Source organism: Apaloderma vittatum, unplaced genomic scaffold (assembly GCF_000703405.1).
Source record: "Apaloderma vittatum isolate BGI_N311 unplaced genomic scaffold, ASM70340v1 scaffold16307, whole genome shotgun sequence".
Taxonomy (NCBI): Eukaryota; Metazoa; Chordata; class Aves; order Trogoniformes; family Trogonidae; genus Apaloderma; species Apaloderma vittatum.
In genome coordinates, this window is record NW_009727960.1 from 22,298 (window position 1) to 43,858 (window position 21,561).

At 38.4% G+C, this 21,561-nt stretch overlaps 1 protein-coding gene across 1 annotated transcript in view; it reads right to left on the minus strand.

Moving 5' to 3' along the window:
* The window catches only part of TTC26 (tetratricopeptide repeat domain 26), a gene marked incomplete at its 5' end in the record, with an annotated part of 45,801 nt that overhangs the window by 6,172 nt on the left and 18,068 nt on the right, over window positions 1-21,561 (minus strand). The window contains 7 exons of the mRNA XM_009873914.1: window positions 2,154-2,223; window positions 4,423-4,506; window positions 7,669-7,757; window positions 14,257-14,320; window positions 14,745-14,798; window positions 16,534-16,589; window positions 20,536-20,638. Of these exons, the coding sequence (XP_009872216.1) occupies window positions 2,154-2,223; window positions 4,423-4,506; window positions 7,669-7,757; window positions 14,257-14,320; window positions 14,745-14,798; window positions 16,534-16,589; window positions 20,536-20,638 (520 nt within the window). The remainder of the gene's footprint in view (window positions 1-2,153; window positions 2,224-4,422; window positions 4,507-7,668; window positions 7,758-14,256; window positions 14,321-14,744; window positions 14,799-16,533; window positions 16,590-20,535; window positions 20,639-21,561) is intronic.

Genomic DNA, 21,561 nt, shown 5'->3' on the forward strand with positions numbered 1-21,561 from the left:
GTTAACACACAATGAGAAATAAAAGAATCTGAATCTTCCATCTCAGCTAGTGGAAATTCTACTAGGGTGTTTCAACACAAAGAGTTCTAAAATTTGATTTTCTGGAGGTAAGAACCCATTCAGTTGAATCTGAGGTTGAAATCAATAATTCCTGACTCATGGGAGAAAAGAAATTAAGTATTCCGTTCTTTTTCAAGTCTTGCCAGCTACTTACAGAATATCTGGCTGTTCACACATGGACCACTCTTGTCTTTCTTCAAAAGAGTTTATTCTACCCGTGCTCACTGTGCCAATACATGTGTCGCAGGTAGAGTGGGTGGCAATCATCAACAATAAACGTATCTCACCAAGTCACAAGCTTTACAAACACTTCTCATTTAGGAGCAGCAAGATATCAAATCAGATTTTTCTCTCACCAGCTCCAGATACCATGCACAGTAGCAAACAGCCAAGACTTAATTTTCAAATACCAACCCATCTATCTAGAGGAATGGAGTACTGTGCTAATTCAGTGTCAAGTTTTTTAGCTTCTCTCTGAGAAGAATTTGCTAGAAATAGAACAATAATACTACACAAAAAATACTGTCTAGCATCCAAAAAAATGTATCTTTGGTACCCCCTGCCCTTTGGAAATACTTCAGCATTGAACTGTTTATTACTCAATACCTAATCACACTCTGGCATGAATATGTTATTATATTGCTTTGTAATTTCTACAGCAGCTTTTATCCAGAAGGGTCTAATAATAATCTACATACTTGACACAAGAAGATAACTGAATTCATCATTAAACAGTTGTTTCTGCAAAGAATTCTAGCAGCTGTTTGGGAATGAAAAATCAAAATTTGAAGATAGAAACAGAAAAATATAGCAGCTCTGTTGAAACTTCAGCAAGAATTCAGAATGGCAAAAGGCACACTCAAGAACAAATTGCAACTCCTATGAAAGAGCTAGAAAATTTTTATTTGATAACACGGTGTTAACTCTACTTCATGTATGACAAGTAGCACCTTCAAAGAGTTCTGCATCCCCAGATGTATGTCAAAGGGCTACTAGAGCACAGAATCAAAGTGATGAACACTCACTGTCTCCTGTACAACCATGAATTCCCTTTGCAATGGGAGTTCTCCAATCAAAAATCCACATAAAACATTCACACAGAAGACACTCAACCACAACCAAGTACTGCAGGCTAATGAAAAAGGAAATAAACTGGTAGGTCCTAAAAGAAAGTCATAGATAGGGATCCATAGGTGTGATGTGCCTGTCCGGAAACATCACATTAGATATGTTGATCACATCTGCAATATGGCAAAACGTCCCAAAACATAAATATTTACATTCCAAGTACAACTACTGAAAATTCTTTGATAAAAGAACAGTTTTGTACTGAGGACCTGTAAGGAAAACAAATTAGCCTAGGGAGTCTCAGGCTTCAGTCATCAGAAAAGCCCACCTCTGTACTATTTTGCACGTGGCACTGTAGCTATATCTGTACTGAGCTCTACTCTGCAATGTTTTTACAACTGGTTCAGAAAAACTACACAAAATTTGCCATAGGATATTAAATATAGCAAAAAGTTTTCTGGGTTCAAGGAAAGAACTGAAAAATTTTCGATGAAAAAACCTGCTGAAGATTATAAAGGACTTTCCTCAGGCACAGGAGTTTGGACAACATGAAGAATAAAGTGGTAGGAAGAAAAATAGCGCATATGCTTGCCTGACTGTCAGATGACATCTGGCATTGGTTGCTCTTGGAGGCAGTCAGACCCTTGGGCCTGACCCAGTAAGGATGCTTCTATTTTCTTATTCTATATTTTACTCTGAACATTTTAGAGTTGTAATTCAGTCTTTTAAGACAGAAAATCTTAACTCAAGCAATTCAGTAGACAATTGAGGAGAAAAAGGTTCACTGGTTAGGACAAAGCTGGACCGACAGAACTGAGCACTGCATTGAAGCAGTAATTGCTTACTAAAGCCAGATGTGTGAAAGGTGCAGTAACCACCCACACTATAACTAGTGCAATCAGCTTTTCACTTTCATAGTTCTGAATCCACCTACAACATTAAATTCAATTAGGAAAGTGGATTGCCAAGACTGACGCAATAGAGGAGGATCTGTGTTCTGCAATGTTAAGAGTAACGTGACTCACAGCAGCGAGCTAGCCAGCTAAGGTAAACAAAATCATTCTTTATCTTCTCACTCTGGATCAAAAGGAACACCTGCAGGAAGAAGGAAAAGAGAAGATTATACATGCATGTACTTTTAAAGAAACTGAAGGCAGACCTGCCTCGTTTCAACACGCAGCTAAGGTTTAAGCCACACAAGCAACCGCTGCATGAGAAGAGTGAGGGTACGCAAGTGCGGCGTAGGGGCCCCTCTCTGTGTCGGGCGGGTGGAGGATTCGCACAGCACCACGCTCACCGAGGGACCTTCTGCAGCTTCAGAACTTGCAGGCCCCGCAGAGGGTGCGGCCTGCTCTGAACAACTGCCAGTGGGCGGCCATGCAACGCGAGCGGCACAAAGGAACGCTGGGCCTGTGGGAAAACCTATTTGGAATGTGTTTGTTTAGAAAGCAATGCAAGCAATTACATTAGCATCTTCTTGAAATACCAGAAGTTTCACATCTAATATGAGCTTTTCCTCCCCATATGTGTCAGAGATCATTCCAGGTGAGCAATAAGCCATTACTAACCATTTTGGTTTCACTAAGGCTCAGAGACAAAACACTCGTCATTTGTAACTTACTGAACAAACACAGATTTATTACATTCTACATCTAAAGGGATGCACAGGGGGAAGTTACACATTTTAAAATGTACTCTGGCTTTGCTCACAGAAAAAAAGCTGTTTATGCCTTTCTGCAGGGTATGTTTGTAACCATACTAGGATACTACTGGCAAAAACTTAAAATACGTTTATAGGAGCAGACATATGTACTGGAACAGTGAGTTCCACAAATCACTGACAGCTTTATTGGGTAAACATTGCTGATTCCCTAATTTGCAGGGGGAGGGGAAGGGGAGAAGGGTAAGAGGGAAGAAATAAAAAGAAAGCAGCATTATCGTTGTAAGCAGCACTTTATCATAGGTTTTATTTCATTGTGTCCAGGGAGTAAGCATTTAAATAAATAAATACTATATGTGGAGATGTTTTACAAGTTTATGAGATACTGGGGGAAGTGATCTTTATATGAAAGTGTCATCAAAATCAAAAATCGGACATTAAGCCAGATTCATCAATTTATGACATAATTCTGTTATTTAAGTGCATCAGTTACATAACACAAGTTTATATAGAGTCATTTGTAAGAACGTAAGAGGAAAAATATGGATTAAAAGCAATTTACACCTTTGTGTTTTTTTCTTGCCTGGCTGAAGCTAAAGCATACTTAAGAGTGTTACCATTTTTATGAAGTCTCAGGAATAACTATAGCCTGCTAGCACAGTTTTAAAAGACACTCACCTACATTTTCATTGAGCTAATTAAGTTAAGGGAGGTGAATTGAAATATATATCTGTTTTGTCTGACAGTCTTGGATATTTTTCTTAAAGAGAGATGCAGTTTCAGGTCACAGAAATTGAGGGAGTGGGTGCTAGGGGGACAAAGAAAACCAACCAACCAATCAGTAAGATAAAAACAAAAGAGAAAAAGGGGGCTCTGTTGTCAAGAAACCTGAAGAGCTAAAAAGTTAGAAAGACAGGAAAAACAAAACCAAAAACCCCCAAACCCTAGATGATTCACTGTAGACTACGTGGTTAGTTGTGGGTTGTTTTTTTTTTTTCCTGGCTTGTCTTCTTTCTGATCTTGTGGAAAATATTGCTTCCATCTTCATAATAGCTCTTTGCTTTTGCATATTTTACTTGTAATTAAGTTTCTACTGCACGCAGACACAGAAAATGCTGTGTGTAGAAGTTAATCTCTTCCAGCTGCATCTGGAAGCTGCTGAATAAGATAGTGAATACTTCCTGTTTTCCTCCCACATCTCCCAGAGGAAGACTTTTTTTTTAAACACAAATTTCTGGGGACACCTAGAAGCTCTTAACTATTCAGTGTCTTTTAGTCAGCATGCCCTAGTCAGTCTGAACAATAAGACTGCCTGGGATCCCAGACAAAGCGTAGGAAATCTGATTAAGAGGGCATTCTTTGATCAATTAGAGATAGCTGCAAGCACTCTTGTGATGCACCACAAGCAGCATGACTCCCCATATACCTAACATTACAAGATTAGCAAGATAATCTTTTCTGAATAGTATTCACTGAGAGTTTCAGTTCCTCTAAGAAAGGGAAGATGATGTTCCAGAGAACCTGCTTATTTTCAACCAACATGAAGATCTGGAGGGAGAAAGGGAAGGAAAGTGGAGTATGTGGGAAATTCTCCCCTTTTTTTTTTTTTTTTTAAAAAAAAAGTAAATACATACCTCCTCAGCCTCACTAAAATGGCCAATGGCGGCTTTGGCTTGGGCGTAGTTGAAGTTAAAAGTGTCATTGTTGCAGAAGTAACTCTGGAAAATAAGCCACACAGACAAAACCCAAATAAATACAACCTCCTCCCATGGTATAATCACATTAAAAATATACCCCCACCCCCTAAATCTGAGTCAGACTATATCAAGACAATGGGAAAGAAAAAGAAAAACCCACATTTTGAACATACGGCATTTATAAACAGTGGGTAGAAAATTACGGACTGGCTTTCCATCCTACATTCATGACTACAAACATAGCTGAAACATTCCACAGTATTAACCATGAGAGATCCGGAGAATGCTCTGAGCTCAAAATTGCAGTGGCAGCTTTTATGGGTATAATTTGCACTTTGGGCGAGTGAAGACATGCTGTGCTGCTGTGGTCTCTTTCACCTCCCAAGCACTTATTTTGCCACTAGGGTGGTAAACAGGCAGTTTCCCTTAATGGCTTAAGGAGATGAACAGTTCGGTTTTCCAAGACTTCTCAAGATCAGCATGAGATCCTGTGGATCTGGTTATGTGGCAGATGCTAGTCTGACACACTGGATCACATGATGGAGGTGGAGCCGCGGTACCGGGCTGTAGCCAGGCAGCACACCGTGTAACAGGACTTCCTTAAGCTCAGGCTTTGCTAAACATGCATCCTTCTCTCTATCTTGCAACACGAAGGTTTTCTCTCCCATAATATTAGATTGAATACACCCTGTTAATGACAGATCAGGTTGATCTAGCTGTATCTTTTCTGAAAAGCTGCACGAGCCAAAGCAGAAAATATAACTCTAGGTACAGGTTAGCCTGATGTTTGGGTTTGACCCAAATAACTTGGATTTGATGACGGTCAGATGTCCAGACTGAAGTATAAGAGCCAGCTGAGTGTGCTTTACATTCAACACTGTCCCACATTACTACACCAGGAGACCTGGTAGAAGTAAGGTGGAAGACAATACCACAGTGACAAGCATGGATGCGATTGAGGCTCACTGCCAAAGAGAGGTGCAGTTCTTATACAAAAGCATGGGAAAAAAAGCAGTATGGTTTGTGCACTATAGTTACTATGAGAAAAGCTTTCCTGGGTGCGTAACAGCAAGGTGCATGAAAGCAGAAATGTTTCTCCTTACATCTGTAAAAGAAACAGAATTTGTGTAGGAAGATAAAGATTTTTTTTTCTGTTCCTTCATTAAAGAGCGAGGTATAAAGCACAGTTGGGACTGTACAAAACATTTGGGAAGCTAGGAGCAAACCCCTTTCCCAGCACTCTATCTTCTTTCATGATGTAGGGACACCTGTGGAAGGCTTTCAAAACCCACCTGGAGAGGTGTTCCTGTGTGGCCTGCCCTGGGTAATCCTGCTCTGGCAGGGAGGTCGGACTAGATGATCTCTAGAGGTCCCTTCCAACCCCAAACATTCTATGATTTTGATTCCCTGTTGACCTGGCAGCCAGCCAAGGGTACTGATCGAGTCCACCCACATAACTCAAGGTAATGCCTTGAGAGGAGAGGTGGGGAGTTGCCACCATTTGCCACAAGTCTAGGTTTCACCCAAATAGTCTATGTTAGGGTCAAAAAGCTGGCAAACACAGCAAGCTGTGTGAAAGCGTGAGGATGAACCAATTAGATGAATCTTAAACTCAGTTTGTGAAAACATTTCAGTACCCTTAGGGTGAACTAACTGGTTTCACCATATGAGAATTACAACACTTCACTGTATTCTTTCCTCAATGGTAGTTTCGTGCGAATAAGCACAAGTCCCAGATTAAGCAAAGCTGGTGAGCAAGACGCTAGTTTTACTGAATGAATAGTTCTTTCTGTTCAAATAACCCTCACTGTATTTTTGAATTAAAATGGAAAAGAAAATCTGTCAGCAATCAAACTCAAAAATTGTCATTCTATCCTGGCTGTGTTAGTGCTAGAGACCAGAGCTGCTGCAAAAACCAAAACCAATAGAAGTGAATGACTGCTGCTGATAGTGCAACACATACGCAGCAGCTAGATATTTTGTTTCACCTGTATTTCCCTCTGCATGGGCTCTTACTAACATCTTGCAAGATAACACTTGAGTATTCTGTGCATTTCCTTCAGATTTTCTTTCCAACTCTTCCTACAACACTTCCCTTTATACCCTTGCAGATGCAAAATTATCTTACCTCACCTCCTCCCTATAGCACTTTTCTTGCCTCATGACTCTGACCTACCCTCTGCTCACTTCACTGCACACTCTCATGCTCTTCTGTTCATTGCCTCATTAATTTCTGGCTTCTTCCTTTAGGCTAGCCTTACTTTCCAATATTAACGACAACTCCATCTCCCCCTCAGATACTACTCTTCTCTCTCTCTAATTTCTAAGCTTTCCCATATACCTTGATGGTCGTGAGTAATCACATTTAACTTTAACCTTCTCAGGTTAGAACTAGTTGATTAAGAAGTTTTTAAAGGAAATGGAAAGAGCTGGGTGTTTCCATGGGGTGACTCATTCCGTTCCAAGATAAATGTAAGAAACAGACAGTATAAATTCTCCTTTGGAAACTACTGGTGATAATGCTGCATTAAGACAACCACAAACTCCTTCTCTTACTTCGAAAAATGCAACACTGCTTGCATGATACCACTCAGATTACTTCTGCAAAAATAATATTGTTACCTTCCTGTTTTGGTAATAATGCCCTATCTTAGCCCTTCATTGACTGCTTTCCCAGTCAAATGTGAGCGTGTTTACTTTCAGAGTCCTTCATGTCCTATTTTCTTTACACACTCTTGTTCATTAAAATATTGTCCCCAGTCATTAACCGGTGACAATAATCTCCATCACTTATCATTTGATAAGTCTTAAGAAAACATTTGAGTTTTTTCTTCCATACTACACATCCCATAAATATCCAATTTTATTCTCATTGTTTTCCTTTACTTATTTTCCTCCTCATCTGTGACGCTACTAGAAAGCCTGATAATGGTTACACTGCAACTGTGACGAGACCATCATGCGCACCATGCTGCACAATGCTGTCATATCAATGCTTCTTAACATTTTGATCCATCGGCTGTACTCACCGCTTTTGTCCCACTGTTGTTCCTGTGTTTTGTTGTTACTGTTGTGTTTCTGTATCTTTTCATGTTTACATAGTATCTCACACAGTAAAGTCTAAATCTCTAAGTAGTGATTTCACACATTAGAGTACTAGCAGTGTTAAATAATAATACTAACCTTGATTGAGTCGAGGTAGAGCAGGACATTAGCAAACTGTCTAAGAAGAAAGAAGCAGGAGGACATGCACTGTCTCCCTGGAATGGTATCTAAAATTCAAAAGAAATGCAGATTTGTAGACTTTAAAAATCACACGGTAGTGGAAATCACTGCCAAGATTGCTGGCAACTATGAAAGCTTCTAAAAATAGTGTAACTTGCCTTTTCAGGCAAAGGACCATACTAGAGGTTAGAAAAACTATTAGATCATCTTGTGAACTTTCTCTACAGCATGAAATAACTATTGCAAGACTGTATTAAACAGCAAATTCTACAGAGACAAATTGTTTAAGTAACAGGCCTCTTCCATGACACCATTTATGTAGCATGATTTTACTGTGAATTATTCTGACTCTTAGGAAATGACACTTGATGCAAAGCCTGAGTTTGTTATTCTAACCTCATTAGCTTTTTTCTTTTATTTTAAAAATCTTTTCAGTTATCCTGGACAAAGAAGCTCTACATATTCTAATTTTAGTTCCAGTAAGAGAGTAAACTTGATACACTGAAAATATTGTTAAAAAAATATTAAGATACGCACAGGAAAAATACTGAGTGATGAAATACAATATGAAAGTTAATTTCCATGCATTTGTGATTACCACGTTGCTCACAAGTGGCAAAGCCATAAATAAGTTGGGTGTATCAGTCCAAATAAGCGTCAGTAAACTTTGCTGCCATCTATGTCAACAAAAACTTCGGTACCACCATGCTATACTGTCATCTACTTTGAAATTGCAAGCTGAGTTACTGAAAAATTATTTCAAAGCATTTTTAAAAGTTCTGCAGTAAACTTACTAGGACTAAGCAGAGACCAATCAGAGATGGATGAACCTCAACAACAGCTGGGAAGGCACAAATGCAAGTGATGACAAATCACTATTTCTTTATGTCAAATGATCATTAGAGCGCAGGCTGCTTCGTGCAGTTTGGTAAGGTGACAGGAGGTAACATCCTAAGGCTACCACCAGCCCTGAGGTAATCTGGTCCTGTAGGTTAGTTACCATCAATCCATCCACACTAGTAAAATATCTTTTCTGAATACAGAAATATCGTGTATCTGAAGACCAATATTTTGACTCTCTACTACAGCACAAAATACAGCATTCCATCAGAAGACCATACATTCGCCTTTAAATATGGCAAGATAGTAATTATTCCTGGAAGGCACTATATAAGATCTCAAATTATATGTCAAAGAAAAGCAGAATATTCTCATTTTTTATCTTTTAGTATCCAGAGATACTGAGCTTGGATGTCCTGTCATTTCCATATGGAGATAATCCATCCTTACCTATGTCTGAACTACATCATTCAGTCCTCCAACTTATGAAACATTATTTGACTATTTATGAAGTGTCCACTTGTGAGCAGAAACTGGCCTGTATATTTACCTGCCCTTCATGCAGGCTCTTTTCTTTTTATTTTTTACTAAGAATGCAGGTACCTCAAAAGTGCTTCTTCTCTCTCACAGCCAATTTTTGAAGTTCATAAGCTCAAGCAATTTATTTTAAACAACTTTTGTAAAAAGCAAATAAACTTGCAAAGACTTAACACTGAGAATGCATTTTCAGTAAAAATTAATCACAGCAACAAGATATTAGAACCACACTTTTCTTTTGCCATATATGATTAGAGAGTTTTTAAGTCTCAACATTTATTCTTGTGTCCACATTTTGGAAGAAAATTTTGTTATCTCTGTGTACCATCCTCCATATACTTTTATTGAAAGGTTTTATTAAAAAAACCAAAACCAAACAAGTAAACTATCTGTAAATTTCATACAACTCGGCAATGAATACTACTAGTGACAGGAAAACTAGAGTCTTATAATTCTAATTCATCCCACGTGATTCACGAAGGAAGAGAAGAAAGTTCTCATGTTCAGAAATTACTTCGGGTGACCTCACCTAAGAACACCTCAAAGAAAAGACTGTATGAAGTCCAAAAAGAAATGTTTCCTTTCTACCACCCAACACCAGGTATGCCAGACTTGGTCCTAAAAGAGGACCACTGACAATGAAAGAGATGGTCTCCTCCATCATGCTTGCAGTGGTTTTAGGGTAGTTTGTAGGACTTATGTTAAGCACCAGAAAAGATGCATAAGATGCATTGTAATGGAAATTTTAATGTGCACTTAGTTTCACTAATGTTCCTCTTGCCCTGTTTCCTGCTTAACTTAGCTCAGAACTCTGTTTAACTTCCCACCCAGTTGAGACCCTGAAAAGAAGAGAATGAGAATTAACTATTAAAATCTAGTTATATCCTCCTTTGTAACGCCATTTCCATTTCATGTCATTGGGATGAAGAACTTTTTTTAAAAACTCCACTAAACCAAATTGCTGTTCTGGGTGTTATTTATTGCTGCTAGAGAGGGAGTATTGACTCCTACAGTGTAAGTGCTTCCTGTTTGTTATTTTTGTTGTTGGGTTGGCTTTTGTTTGTTCGTTTGTAGGTGCCCCTACTCCTCTCAAAGTACGTAGCTTCCAACATGAGATGAAATGTGCACCTTTATTGGCAAGGATTTCACATTAACGTTGTTTGCTCTATGTTCCTTGAACCTCCAATTCAAACATCTAATTAAAAATAGCAAAGAGCTTAACTGATGACTCCAAATGACTTGATAAATACATGACACTGTATTCTTCCTAAACTGTCTGTTGCTGCTTTTTTCTTAACGCAGTCATGGGATTTCTACAGTTAATAAGAGTAAGTCAGAAAGACAGGACCTTGTTTTGAAAAAAACCCACATCTACACCTTCATTCCATTAATTTTTGATATTCCGCATTAAAATCAAGAGCTTTATAGGCCCAATTGCAAACAAAGACACAGTGTAGGATTTCCTCACTCTAGCAAGCACAGCCTATTTTTGTACTATAAACCTGCAAAGCAGCTAAGTAACCTGATAAAGATCTTAAACAATCCAGGAGTACCAGCTCCGTGCAAGGATTGGCCCAGTAGGAAGTGCTGAAGCAGGACTTACATGCCTGAATAGCAGGGCTGGCAAACTAGCAAAAGCCAAAGTACACAAACAGCAAGAATTCTGTTCTCCATTCTAAATCCAGCAAAATAAAGGCAACAGATCAAAAATGACCACAAATATACAGCACGTTGGCTAATATTCTAAGTTACACAAGAACGTAAAAACGACCGTATTGGACTCAAAGTCTATCTGGTTCAGAAGCTTGCTGAGTAACAATATACAGCTATAGAAATAATATATCCTGATTTCACAGATAATACATGCTCTGGTATGTAATGCCACTTCCTTGAAGTTTCTCCCAGCTTCCAACACTCCACACTGAGAAATTCCTTACCATCGCTGAAAAAATTATGTTAAACAGCCATTAGATTTTTCTTCTACAAAGTTCTTTATACCTTCTGGTTCTCACAAGATTCTGTATCAAATAAGTTGTGGTATGTGAAAAAGTAATTTGTGCTGCTTACTTTAGTTGTCTTATGTGATGTTTTATGTCAGTGGTCTTTGTTTTTTGTACAGTGCAGTAACTAATTTTTCTCTATTTCTCTTCTCCTTGTAATTTATTATGTTCTTTATTGCAAACATAACCAGTCATTATTTTCCAGGCCAAGTATCCTCCTTTATTTAATTTCTCCTTGTTCAAGAAGCTGTCCTTTCTCTGATCATCCTTACCGTTCTTTAGTACCCTTTCTTTTCGATCATATTTTTTGTGTCATGTAAGAAACAGAACTGCAGACAGTACACAAGAAAGGGAACCACATCTGTATACAATGATACAGTAATTATCTGTTTTGTTCTCTCTTTCCTCACTAATTCCTAAGATTCTCTTTAACTTTTCTGTTAATTTTGCAGATGCAGTTTTAGGGTTTTTTTTTCACCCTATACACTACTTCACATTTATCAAAGCTAAATTTAATTTGCATACTATTACTCAGCCTCATATATTCTTCCACAGCTTTCATCACTGTGGAAGCTTTCATTTTTCTTACTATGGGTAATTTTGTACCATTGGCAAACGTAGTCATGTCATTATTTGTCTCCTATAGCTCATTAATTATGAATACAAACCCTTTCTTTAAAGAAACAAAAGGTTTTTTCAAGTGTTCAAATCAGGTGCATTTTATCCTTTTCACTGCTACTTCACTGAATATTTTCTGTTAGAAATGAGAAAGGTTATTATGTAGTTTCCCTTCTTGAAATTAGTACTGTGGAAATTTTTTGAGGTATTTGCTAACACAGATTTTGAATTTGATTATATTCAGATCACTGTAACAGAATTGGATCTTCATCATAAAATATCAAATCAGATTCTATATAATCTCTGTATTGGTCTACAGTCACCTGTTCACTTGTGTGCTAAGAAACATGAAAATTTAGCATTTAAAAATTCATTCTCTATATCATGTCATACTATTGCATTTAGTAGGTCAATATAGGCAGGATAGAAGTCTCCAACTCTTATTTATCTTCCTATACAAAATCTCTAACCTCTTTAATATGCCAGTCACTGTACCCATCTAGGCTGGCTGGTGAATAATTTAGCCTCAATATGATGAGTCTCCTACCTGAGCATGTAATTTAAAACAATTTTCTGTTACTCATTGATAAAGAAATTTACTTTATTTTGAGGGAAGGTTTCTATAATGTTTAGAACCATTTCTCCACTGGCATAATCTATTTAGTAATGCCCTGTTGTAAATTAAATAGGAACAGTATCCCACATGTTACCTTCCTCCTATCACATTAAAAAAAATATTTTATGCTTATAGCTTCCTCTTCTAAAACCAGGTGTCCCACCTTATTCATCTACTTGTAAAACATCTAATATTTGTATAAAAACACTTGCATATTTATTCTTCATGTGTTTGCTTTTTGTTCTACCCTACCTAAATTGAACTCTGTTTGCCTCTTCAATTTTCTATCTAGTTTGTTGAGTTCTATATGTATTTCATTTGAGGATACAAAAAAAAGTCACACTATTTTGCCTTTGAACTGTGTGCTCTTCTGTATCTCACCTTTTTCCCCCAAGTTTTTAAAAACACAACAAAGCAATTTTTACATGGATGTAACAAAGAGTGTAAAATGCTCACAATACTAATGTTTGATTTTCAATGTCCCTTCCAACCTTAAGCATTCTATGATTCTATTTACCTTTAGTTGGAACTAATCCTTCCCATAGACTCATGTTTTTCAATTAAGCCGCCTTCCTAGCTGGACTACATTTCTGTTTTCCTTTTTTTTTTTTCCCTCTCCTATATCTCAAGTCTCAGCCATTCTATTTTATCTTGCATATGGGTTTAAAAATATTTCACAGTAAAATTTAGACTTCTAGCTTCCTACTAATTTCAATGTTGGTTTGGGGCTGTATTTTCAGTATACATCTTTTCCTGTGCACCATTGTCACTCATCACACCTGCACAACTGTTATGGGCATTAAGGGGTCTACCACCATCGTATCAGTCACCCTGAGACTTTACTGGCATCGCAAGCCCAGTTAGCCATATGCCCACTGAGTCCTCCACTACTACAGCTCATGTTGCTTCTTTCTGTTGGCTGACATCCTAACTCCAAATGGATCACCTCAATGCAGGAAGGAACATGTCAGGGAAACCTCATCTGTGGAACCACTTCCACCCCTCCAACGTGAAGTTCTCTGCCGCACGATCTCAACAGCATGAGGGCTGCAAGGGGAACCGAACAGCTTAACAGTATTTCTGAAAGTTTCATCAATGCTGCCGCTCTGTCTCTTGAGCTCCTTCTCTTTAGTTTCTATGGACACAGGAGACAGCATTTTGTCCCTGAGGACCACGAGCTCTCTGCACTGTAAACATGCAGAATTTACCACCTAAAGAAACAGTCCTAATGACAATGCCTGCAAAGGAAACTGGGAAGCCTCATTTTGGCTCAATTTCCGTGTTCCAGCTACTGGCTTTTTTGATTTGGGATTTCTGGGTTTACTTTGGCAAGGGGGAGGAAAGACAAAGTCTATTATTTTGATCTGTTATTGAATAAGTAAAAGTAAATATTGAAAATATATTGATTTTTTTGTTGGAGTTTATCACGTGTTCAGGGTTTTTTGTTCAACCAAAGAGTTAGTCCCAGAGCCTTCATTTCTCTCTGTAGCCAAATTCCTCTTCATGTCTTTATCACCCTCAGTTGCAGGGTGTGCTAACACTCTGTGCTAGAACTCTATGTACTCAGTAGGCTTTCATTAACAGTCCTAGATTTGTACCTGTGAGGTTTCAGCCACACATTCATCTAATTAGGCTGTTGTCTTCTGTTTCTATAATGGGGATTATTAGTCAAAAGCAAGCTACCACAGTGTCTATCAGTTTGCAGTATAGTCTCTTTTCCAGCCAAATTCATATAGAATTTGGAATCAATTGAGCCTTCTAATTTAAACTTGCAAATTCGTTTTAGACTATAAATTACACATTCTGTTACTCATACTATAGAAACAAAATGCTTATCTATAGTCATGCTAATAGCAGTTAGATAAAGATACGATGGTATATATTTGGATATTGTAAGAAGGATTGCATAACAGAGGAAGAACATTTCAAACATACTGCATTCGCTGGCTGATTCACCCACCAACTGGAAGAACTGCTGAGCAATTTTCAGATGATCTCTCTGGGAGAGGGAAAAAAAAATAATTCAACATGAGTTCCAGAGTTGATGCTACAACACACAGTGAAAATATGCTCTGAGGAACAGACAGGGAGCAGCTAACAGACTAACTAGCGCTGAAGTAAAAGTGGAGAAGGTAAATGTGCCACTCCGTGCCCAGATACACAAGAACACTGTAGAAAGCAAATAGGTTTTTTGAAAGCAGGACAGAGAAGCCAAACCCAGCTTGATTTATTTTCAGGATTAGCAACAGAGATCTGCATTTCACTCATTCTGGACTGAGTGCTGTATGGAAGAAGACTAAGAGACTCAGAAATCCTGCAATCTAAATAAGAAATGACGGCCTCTTTCATGCCATCCCAGTCCCTACAGATCTGTTCACATTCTGCTGCTAGAGAAGCTGGGGAACCACATGGGCTTTACTCACCGAGCCCATTTCTTGTCCAAGTGCTGCATTTACCACTCCTTTGAGGATGTACTCCTGAGGGGAAAAAAAAAAAGAAAGTAAAAAAGATCAGAGAAAACAAGGTGAAAATCTCAGGAGACACGTTAAGAGCCTACGTATGTTATTTTCTTCCTACATTCAACTCTATCCCAACTCAATTTAACAGGTAGCTGGTTACTATGATAGTGCTTCAGCACAGTAGTATAAAATTACCCCCTCAAATCCATTCTACTTGCTAGCTCGCCACTTCTGCTAAATATGTGAGATGCAGAGGGGTACTGTGTTTTCTGATAAGTCTTATGCTCAAAGACAATGCAGCAGAAGGAATACTATAACATGCTATCATGCCCTCTTCACCCCCACTTTAAGTATGCACGTTGGTTAACCATAACTAGTAACATCCTTGCTCCAAAATGCATAGTGTTTCTCATCGGGGCAAAAATACCATGAGGTTTGTGCTCTGTAGTCATATTACTCTACTGAAATTAGGAACAGGCGTATCATGTGATCTCCACAATGAGATACAACTATAGTTTAATTCTTCTCTGAGCAAGATTTTTGCAGCATGTAACTGACTTATTTGTCTTACTCAAATCTTACAACTAAGAGTTATACCTATAAATCTGTTTTAGTAGGTACTCCTGATAAATCTTGACAGCCCTGTCACAGATATAAACATGGAAAAACAGAAAGACATCTACACAGACCAACAATGGAGTGTAAGGAGACAATGTGAGAGTACCAGCCAACATGCTAAGTAATCATTTTAGCACATCAACTCTCTTATAGGTGTTAAGTTATTATCCTGTAGATGTCATGACAAAGAAGAAAATTGAGAAGAACTGAAGGAGGTTATACAAGTAGTTTTGAAAGCCTTAGTGGGGAGTTCCTTCCAAGTATGAGTGAGAAAAATGGAAAAAAGCACAAAGATTCTCATTTCAAAATGTGATCAAGAATGGCATCATGCTATTTATATGAGGCACATATATGGGGAAAACGGAAGCTAAAGTACTGCAGAAAACTGGTAAAGTCTTGCTACAATGAAAAATGCAAGAAGTTAAAAACAACAGCAGAAGACACTCCTCAGCACAGAATCACCAGATCTGTGTTCCTGAGGTTTTCCTTTTCCCTCCCTCCATCTAATCCTCACACAGACTCATGAAAGGTCCCTTTCATGCCCAGCTATGTGACCTTTGGAAAATAAACTGCAAAGAGGAATAAATCAGAGACTACAGATATTGGAACAGCCACAAAAGAAAATTACAGTAGCAGCCAAAGGACACTGCAGTTTTCCCTCATTGCAGCCAAAGTGAGATGGGATTAGAAAAGACCTATTATTTAAACTGCTTAATCTAATCTAGCTCATTTTTATTGAAATGGCTTCAGGACAAACCACGTGAGCAACTCAGCTAGCAGATCTGAGGGATGGTAACCACCACCAGGGCAGAAGTGACAAGCAGCTGTAGTTGGAAGATAGCTTTTATCTGTGCACTAATGGCCAGCTCCCGAGAATCAAGTGTGCACACAACAGAGCTGTATTCTTAGTTGACCTCAGGTGGTACAGTAATAAACATGCTAAGTACTCATATATGCACGGATATAATACTTTATGCATGCACATGAAGTCTATTGTTGATAAAAGGATGGAGAACACAAGAGTAAGAGTAAGAACAAGGCAAGCTGTCTTCAGGAAACCAGTTTTATATGTGGCAGATTTCATATCAAGTTATAACCTCTCTCTTTGTGTACCATGACATCAATTTCCAATTACCTGTGGAGCTGTAGGTTCCAGGTCCTTAATCAGGTTATAAGCCTCCTGCACATCATCTGAAACACCAGACGTTAGAATGCATGACAACCCATAGCACACTGTGTTAGAACAAGTCACTTATTCTCTACAACATTCCCTAATAGTCATAGGCTAAGAAATAAAGCATTTAGACAGGAAGAGAAAGGCAGCTATAAATCATAGTGGATTTATATCACAATGGTGATGGTTTTTCCAGAACTCAAATAACAAACACAGAGTGAGTAATAGCTTCTTTATTACAACAATTTTCCTAGTAGAGATGACTTGGCCCCCATGTTCATAATCCAGTGGCTGCCTTCTCAGTCGTACAAGGTCAAGATAATAAATCCATCACCTTCCTGCCTTTTCTCATATTTATTTACCCCTCAAGGAAGATAGGGTAATAAGATTCTGAAGGGAAACTTCATCTTCATCAATATTTCAAAATCTGTCTAGCAGCTCTTACCTGATCCTAATTCTAACAAGCAAAAAACACTACTACTACAAAGTTCAAATGCAAAGTTTGAATTCAATAAACAACTTCCTTCACACATAAGTGAACTGAAAAGATCCTAAGCATTACCTAAATCAAAAAAAGTTATTGGCCATATGGACAGCTTCATAAACCAACCCAGTGAAGATGACCTTTTTACTTGCAAAATTTTGTTAATGCAGCCTTAAATCATTTGCCCATAAGAACACACCTTATGAAGGAAAACTTTCTTTTTGGTGGCGCACACCATCCATACACTTTGGAGCAGTACTCCAGGGTGACTGAAGGCAATATACATTGGAGCTGCCAGGCTCCTAACCAATCCCTGTGCTTTCCTACACATGCAGTAAGCCCGCACAAGGTACTAAAGCTAGCCAAAACCATATCTTTTTTTTTTTTGGCTTTAAATAGAAATATGGGCTTTTTTCCTTTTATTTTTGGTAAGCTCAGCTCACCACCACCAAAAAAAAAAAAAATTACATCAGCCCTTATTTTAATCAGTACCATCAACACAGAACTATGCTCTTCAGGCTCCACTGGAAGACTCTATCAAAGGTCACTGGAGCAGATTACAACTGGATACCTGGCCCCAAACTCTGCTAAAAGCCGCTACCTTAAAGAGTTAAAAAACCTGGGACGCACGTTTGTGCTTCAGTCACTCCAGTTCAGAGTATGTCTTAACAAAAGCCTATCTTTATCAGAGACCTTGTAAGGTTTGGAGAAACAGTTGTAGTCAGAAGAGTAATGACTTCTCACATTCTTAACCGATGCTGCTACAGTAGCAAGACTTGAAAATGGAAACTTAGCCTAACCGGGAAAGTGGGTTTAATCTTAATTGCCCTCGGCCTGCTTTGTTGGTATGCTAGTCATTGCTAGCCCACAGTGAGGAACCAAAGCTAACTAATGAAAATTACTGCAAGACTGACAGCAAATGAGTAAACAGGACTGATTTTTAAGTGATGCAGATGTACTTTGCTTCTGTGTAAGTAGAACTTAATTTAAATTGATATTATTATTAACAATATTACTGGGCAAAATAAATGGTAGTAATACCAATAAAAACTATAGTGATATTGGCAACAATAGTACTGGACTTTGAGAGGTGGCTGGAAACAGTGCTAAAGTGTACTGACTAACCTAATGTAACGCTGGTTGTATGGATAAGAAGATAGCAGTGGATGCTGTATACCTTGACTTTTGAAGGTCTTTGACATAGTCTCTTATACCTGTGTTACAGTCAAGCCTGAGAGAAAGGACTGGCTAAGTAAGATGATAAACAGATGGAAAACTGGCCAGACTACTGAAGGACAGGACAGCAATCAGTTGTACACAATCCAACTGGCAACTCATTACTCATCGAATCCCTCAGTGACTGATACTGTTGAATTAAGGACTCAGAGGACAGGACAGGAGAGGACAGGACAGGAGACGAAGTATTCTCAGCAAGTTTACAGGTGATAAAAGATGGGGAGAAAGCTCTCAGCTGTTGAGAAGAAACTCAAGAGGCTGAAAAAAAAAGGGCTGAAAGAAATCTTGTGAAGGCAAAATGCAAGACCTGCATCTTGCTTGGTTTGAACCAACCCTAAACAGTGAGACAAATGGGGCAGGGGGCTGAATGGCTAAAAGGCAACCTGGGGGCCCTGAAAGACAGTGCAACCTTGCAGCAAAGGAGACCAACTGCACACTGAGTCATATTAGCAAGAATGTAGCCATCAAGACAAGGGAAGGGATTCTTCTCTACCTGACACTTGCGAGATTGCACCTGGAATACCATGTCCAGTTTCGGGATCCCTCAATCAAGACAGACATTGGAGTGAACCTGCCCAAGAGCTCTCAAGGCAGGTAGGGGGGCTGAGGAGAGACTGAGAGAAGTGTGTTTGCTTAGCTTTCAGAGAAGAAGGCTCAAGGGAGATTTTCTCCCTGTCTAAAACTGACTAATGGGAGAGTGTAGAGAAGATGCGAAACAGACTCTATAGGGTGAGACAAAAGGCAGTGGACACGAGGTGGAACAGAGGAGTTTTTGACTAGATGCTTATCTGGACAAGGATCTAAGCTACTTATCTAATTGGACCTACCTTGAATAAAATGTGCTAGAGATCTCCAGAGGCCCCTTCTCACCAATAACAGGACTCTCTTATTTACCTAGAGCTCCATAAATTTATTCAAGACAAAGCAGGTGATAATGAACTTCTAATAATATGAAATTGAGACCATGTGAATTTACTTGAGAATGAATACCTAACTTACAATCATGATGAAACTTAAATAACTTCATATGAAATTTAAATTCTCTAGTTTCAAACAAAACAGAATAGGTATATAATTACTAAATTTTGTGACAACTCTGATGTTTGCAGACTAGCAAAGTCCAATTAATGAAATTTTACTCCACAATATTAGCTACAATAAGAATTTCTATAACTGCTAATTGTCATCAGTAGTGGGATATTCTAAAATTTGTCACAGTTGGAGTTGAACTGAAATGATGAGGCAATGTTTCAATTGCACATGCAGACCAAAGAAGTAGTCCTGGATACAAGTGAGCATCACACTACAAAATGCTCACTGAGCTTTTTCAGTGTGCTGTGTACATGTATGCTCAGATTCGCTGCTGAATTTACTGCAATGCAAAGAATATGAAGTTGGTGTGACTTACTTCTGCCAGCATAGTATATCTCCTTTACTCCTGGTGAATTTTCAACATTTTGGAAAAAAAAATTGCAAGCATCTTTTATTTATTTAAAAAGTAAGAAGAGACATTTTTCTGCTTTCAGGTGCTCTGGTCATCTAAACAAATTTTGTCCCCTTTTAAAGGTGAAAAAAATAGAAGGCTTTTAAGAAAGCAGCAGATGGAAAAGCAATCATCACATCACTTTATATTAGATGACTGCAGTTAACACCTACTCATCATTCAACCCACTAATGAATAAAGGAACACAATGGGAGAAGTGGAATAGTTCTGGAACCAAACTAATAAAATTCAAAGGAGTCAGTCAACTAAAGAAAGAAGAAACTAGAAAATCCTTTCCAACTGATTTTGGCTACCTATCTACACTCTTTAAGAGTTGTAAAGTAGATTTGGAAGGAAATGTGTTCACAGTGTAGCCTTGTTCACAGTCACTTTGGCTCCGTATTTACAAAATAGCGGTCCTTGCCTTCACAGGACATGTGCCTACCATTCTCACATATTTGGGCGTGATAGGCCCTCACACTATACACATATAAATACAACCATCCCCAAAGCCATCTCCCGCAACCCAGGAACCTCCAATAGTCTGCTGAAGTAGATTTATTTAACTGCACACAATTAAAGCCCTTCTCTGCAAGCCATAGGAACTCTTATATCATGATTTTCCAGAGGAATGGAAAATGAAATAAACTACATTTTACTGAAAAAAAACCCCAACCCTAACATTTCATTTAATAGTTGTCATGAGATTAATGAATGTCATCGTTGAAGCTATGAAGGAGCCAGAGGAAGGTGTGTTTACCTTGTCGGAGATAGTAAATCACAAGATTCAGTCTTGCCTCAGGAATAACATCAACCAGAGGAGGCAGGACTTGCAAAGCCCCTTCTCCTCCTCGGAATACCACCTGCAGAGAAAAGCAGCATACTAATAACTTCATATAAATCTCGTCTATGATCTCTTAATTCAAGGAAATTCATCCTTAAATTCCTACATTAAGAGCAGGAAAGGGTCAGTGTTACTGGCATCAGCATAATCCCTGCTTTAATATAACTATACAGTTATGATGTGTGACAATCTTTATTCTGAAGAATATTAAGTATTTAACCCATCAGTAAAGATTAACTTATTTTAGCTTTTAATGACACATTATATATCAAAGATTTTAAAGAATAATACGGTCTGAGAGAAGAGTGAGGGGAACATGCATAATTACAATTTGCTTGTGAAGGCTAACAACTCTACATTTATTTAGAATGCCACAAGATCCTAAACCGATCAGGAACAGATGACTCAGATATCAGGAAACACTTCCTCACAGAGAGGGTGATCAAGCATTGGAATGCACTGCCCAGGGAAGTGGTGGAGTGATTGTCCCTGGAGGTGTTTAAGGAAAGGCTGGATGTGGCACTTAGTGCCATCGTGTAGTCGATGTGGTGGTGTTGCGACATAGGCTGGACTTGATGGTCTCAGAGGTCTTTTCCAGCCTCAATAATTCTGTGATTCGTTATACTTCAGCTTCACATGACAGTTTCTCCAATAAAATCTAACATAGTAATTCAATAAACCACTGTCAAAAAGACCAACATTCAAAAAAAAGAATGTTGACTTGCAGAAGTCTAGTTTGGAATCAGTTCTAACTTACGGGAAAAAAGCATTAGCTATATGTGACTGCTCTTGATAAACAACAAAGCAAGCAACTGCCCATCATTAAATAAGAGCAAACTACTGTTATTCATTGTTCAGCAAAGTTGTAATACCACTGCAGGGAATATTAACAGGTGATTAGTAACTTGTTTTACTGCAGAAAACACAAGTATTTTTCCCTAC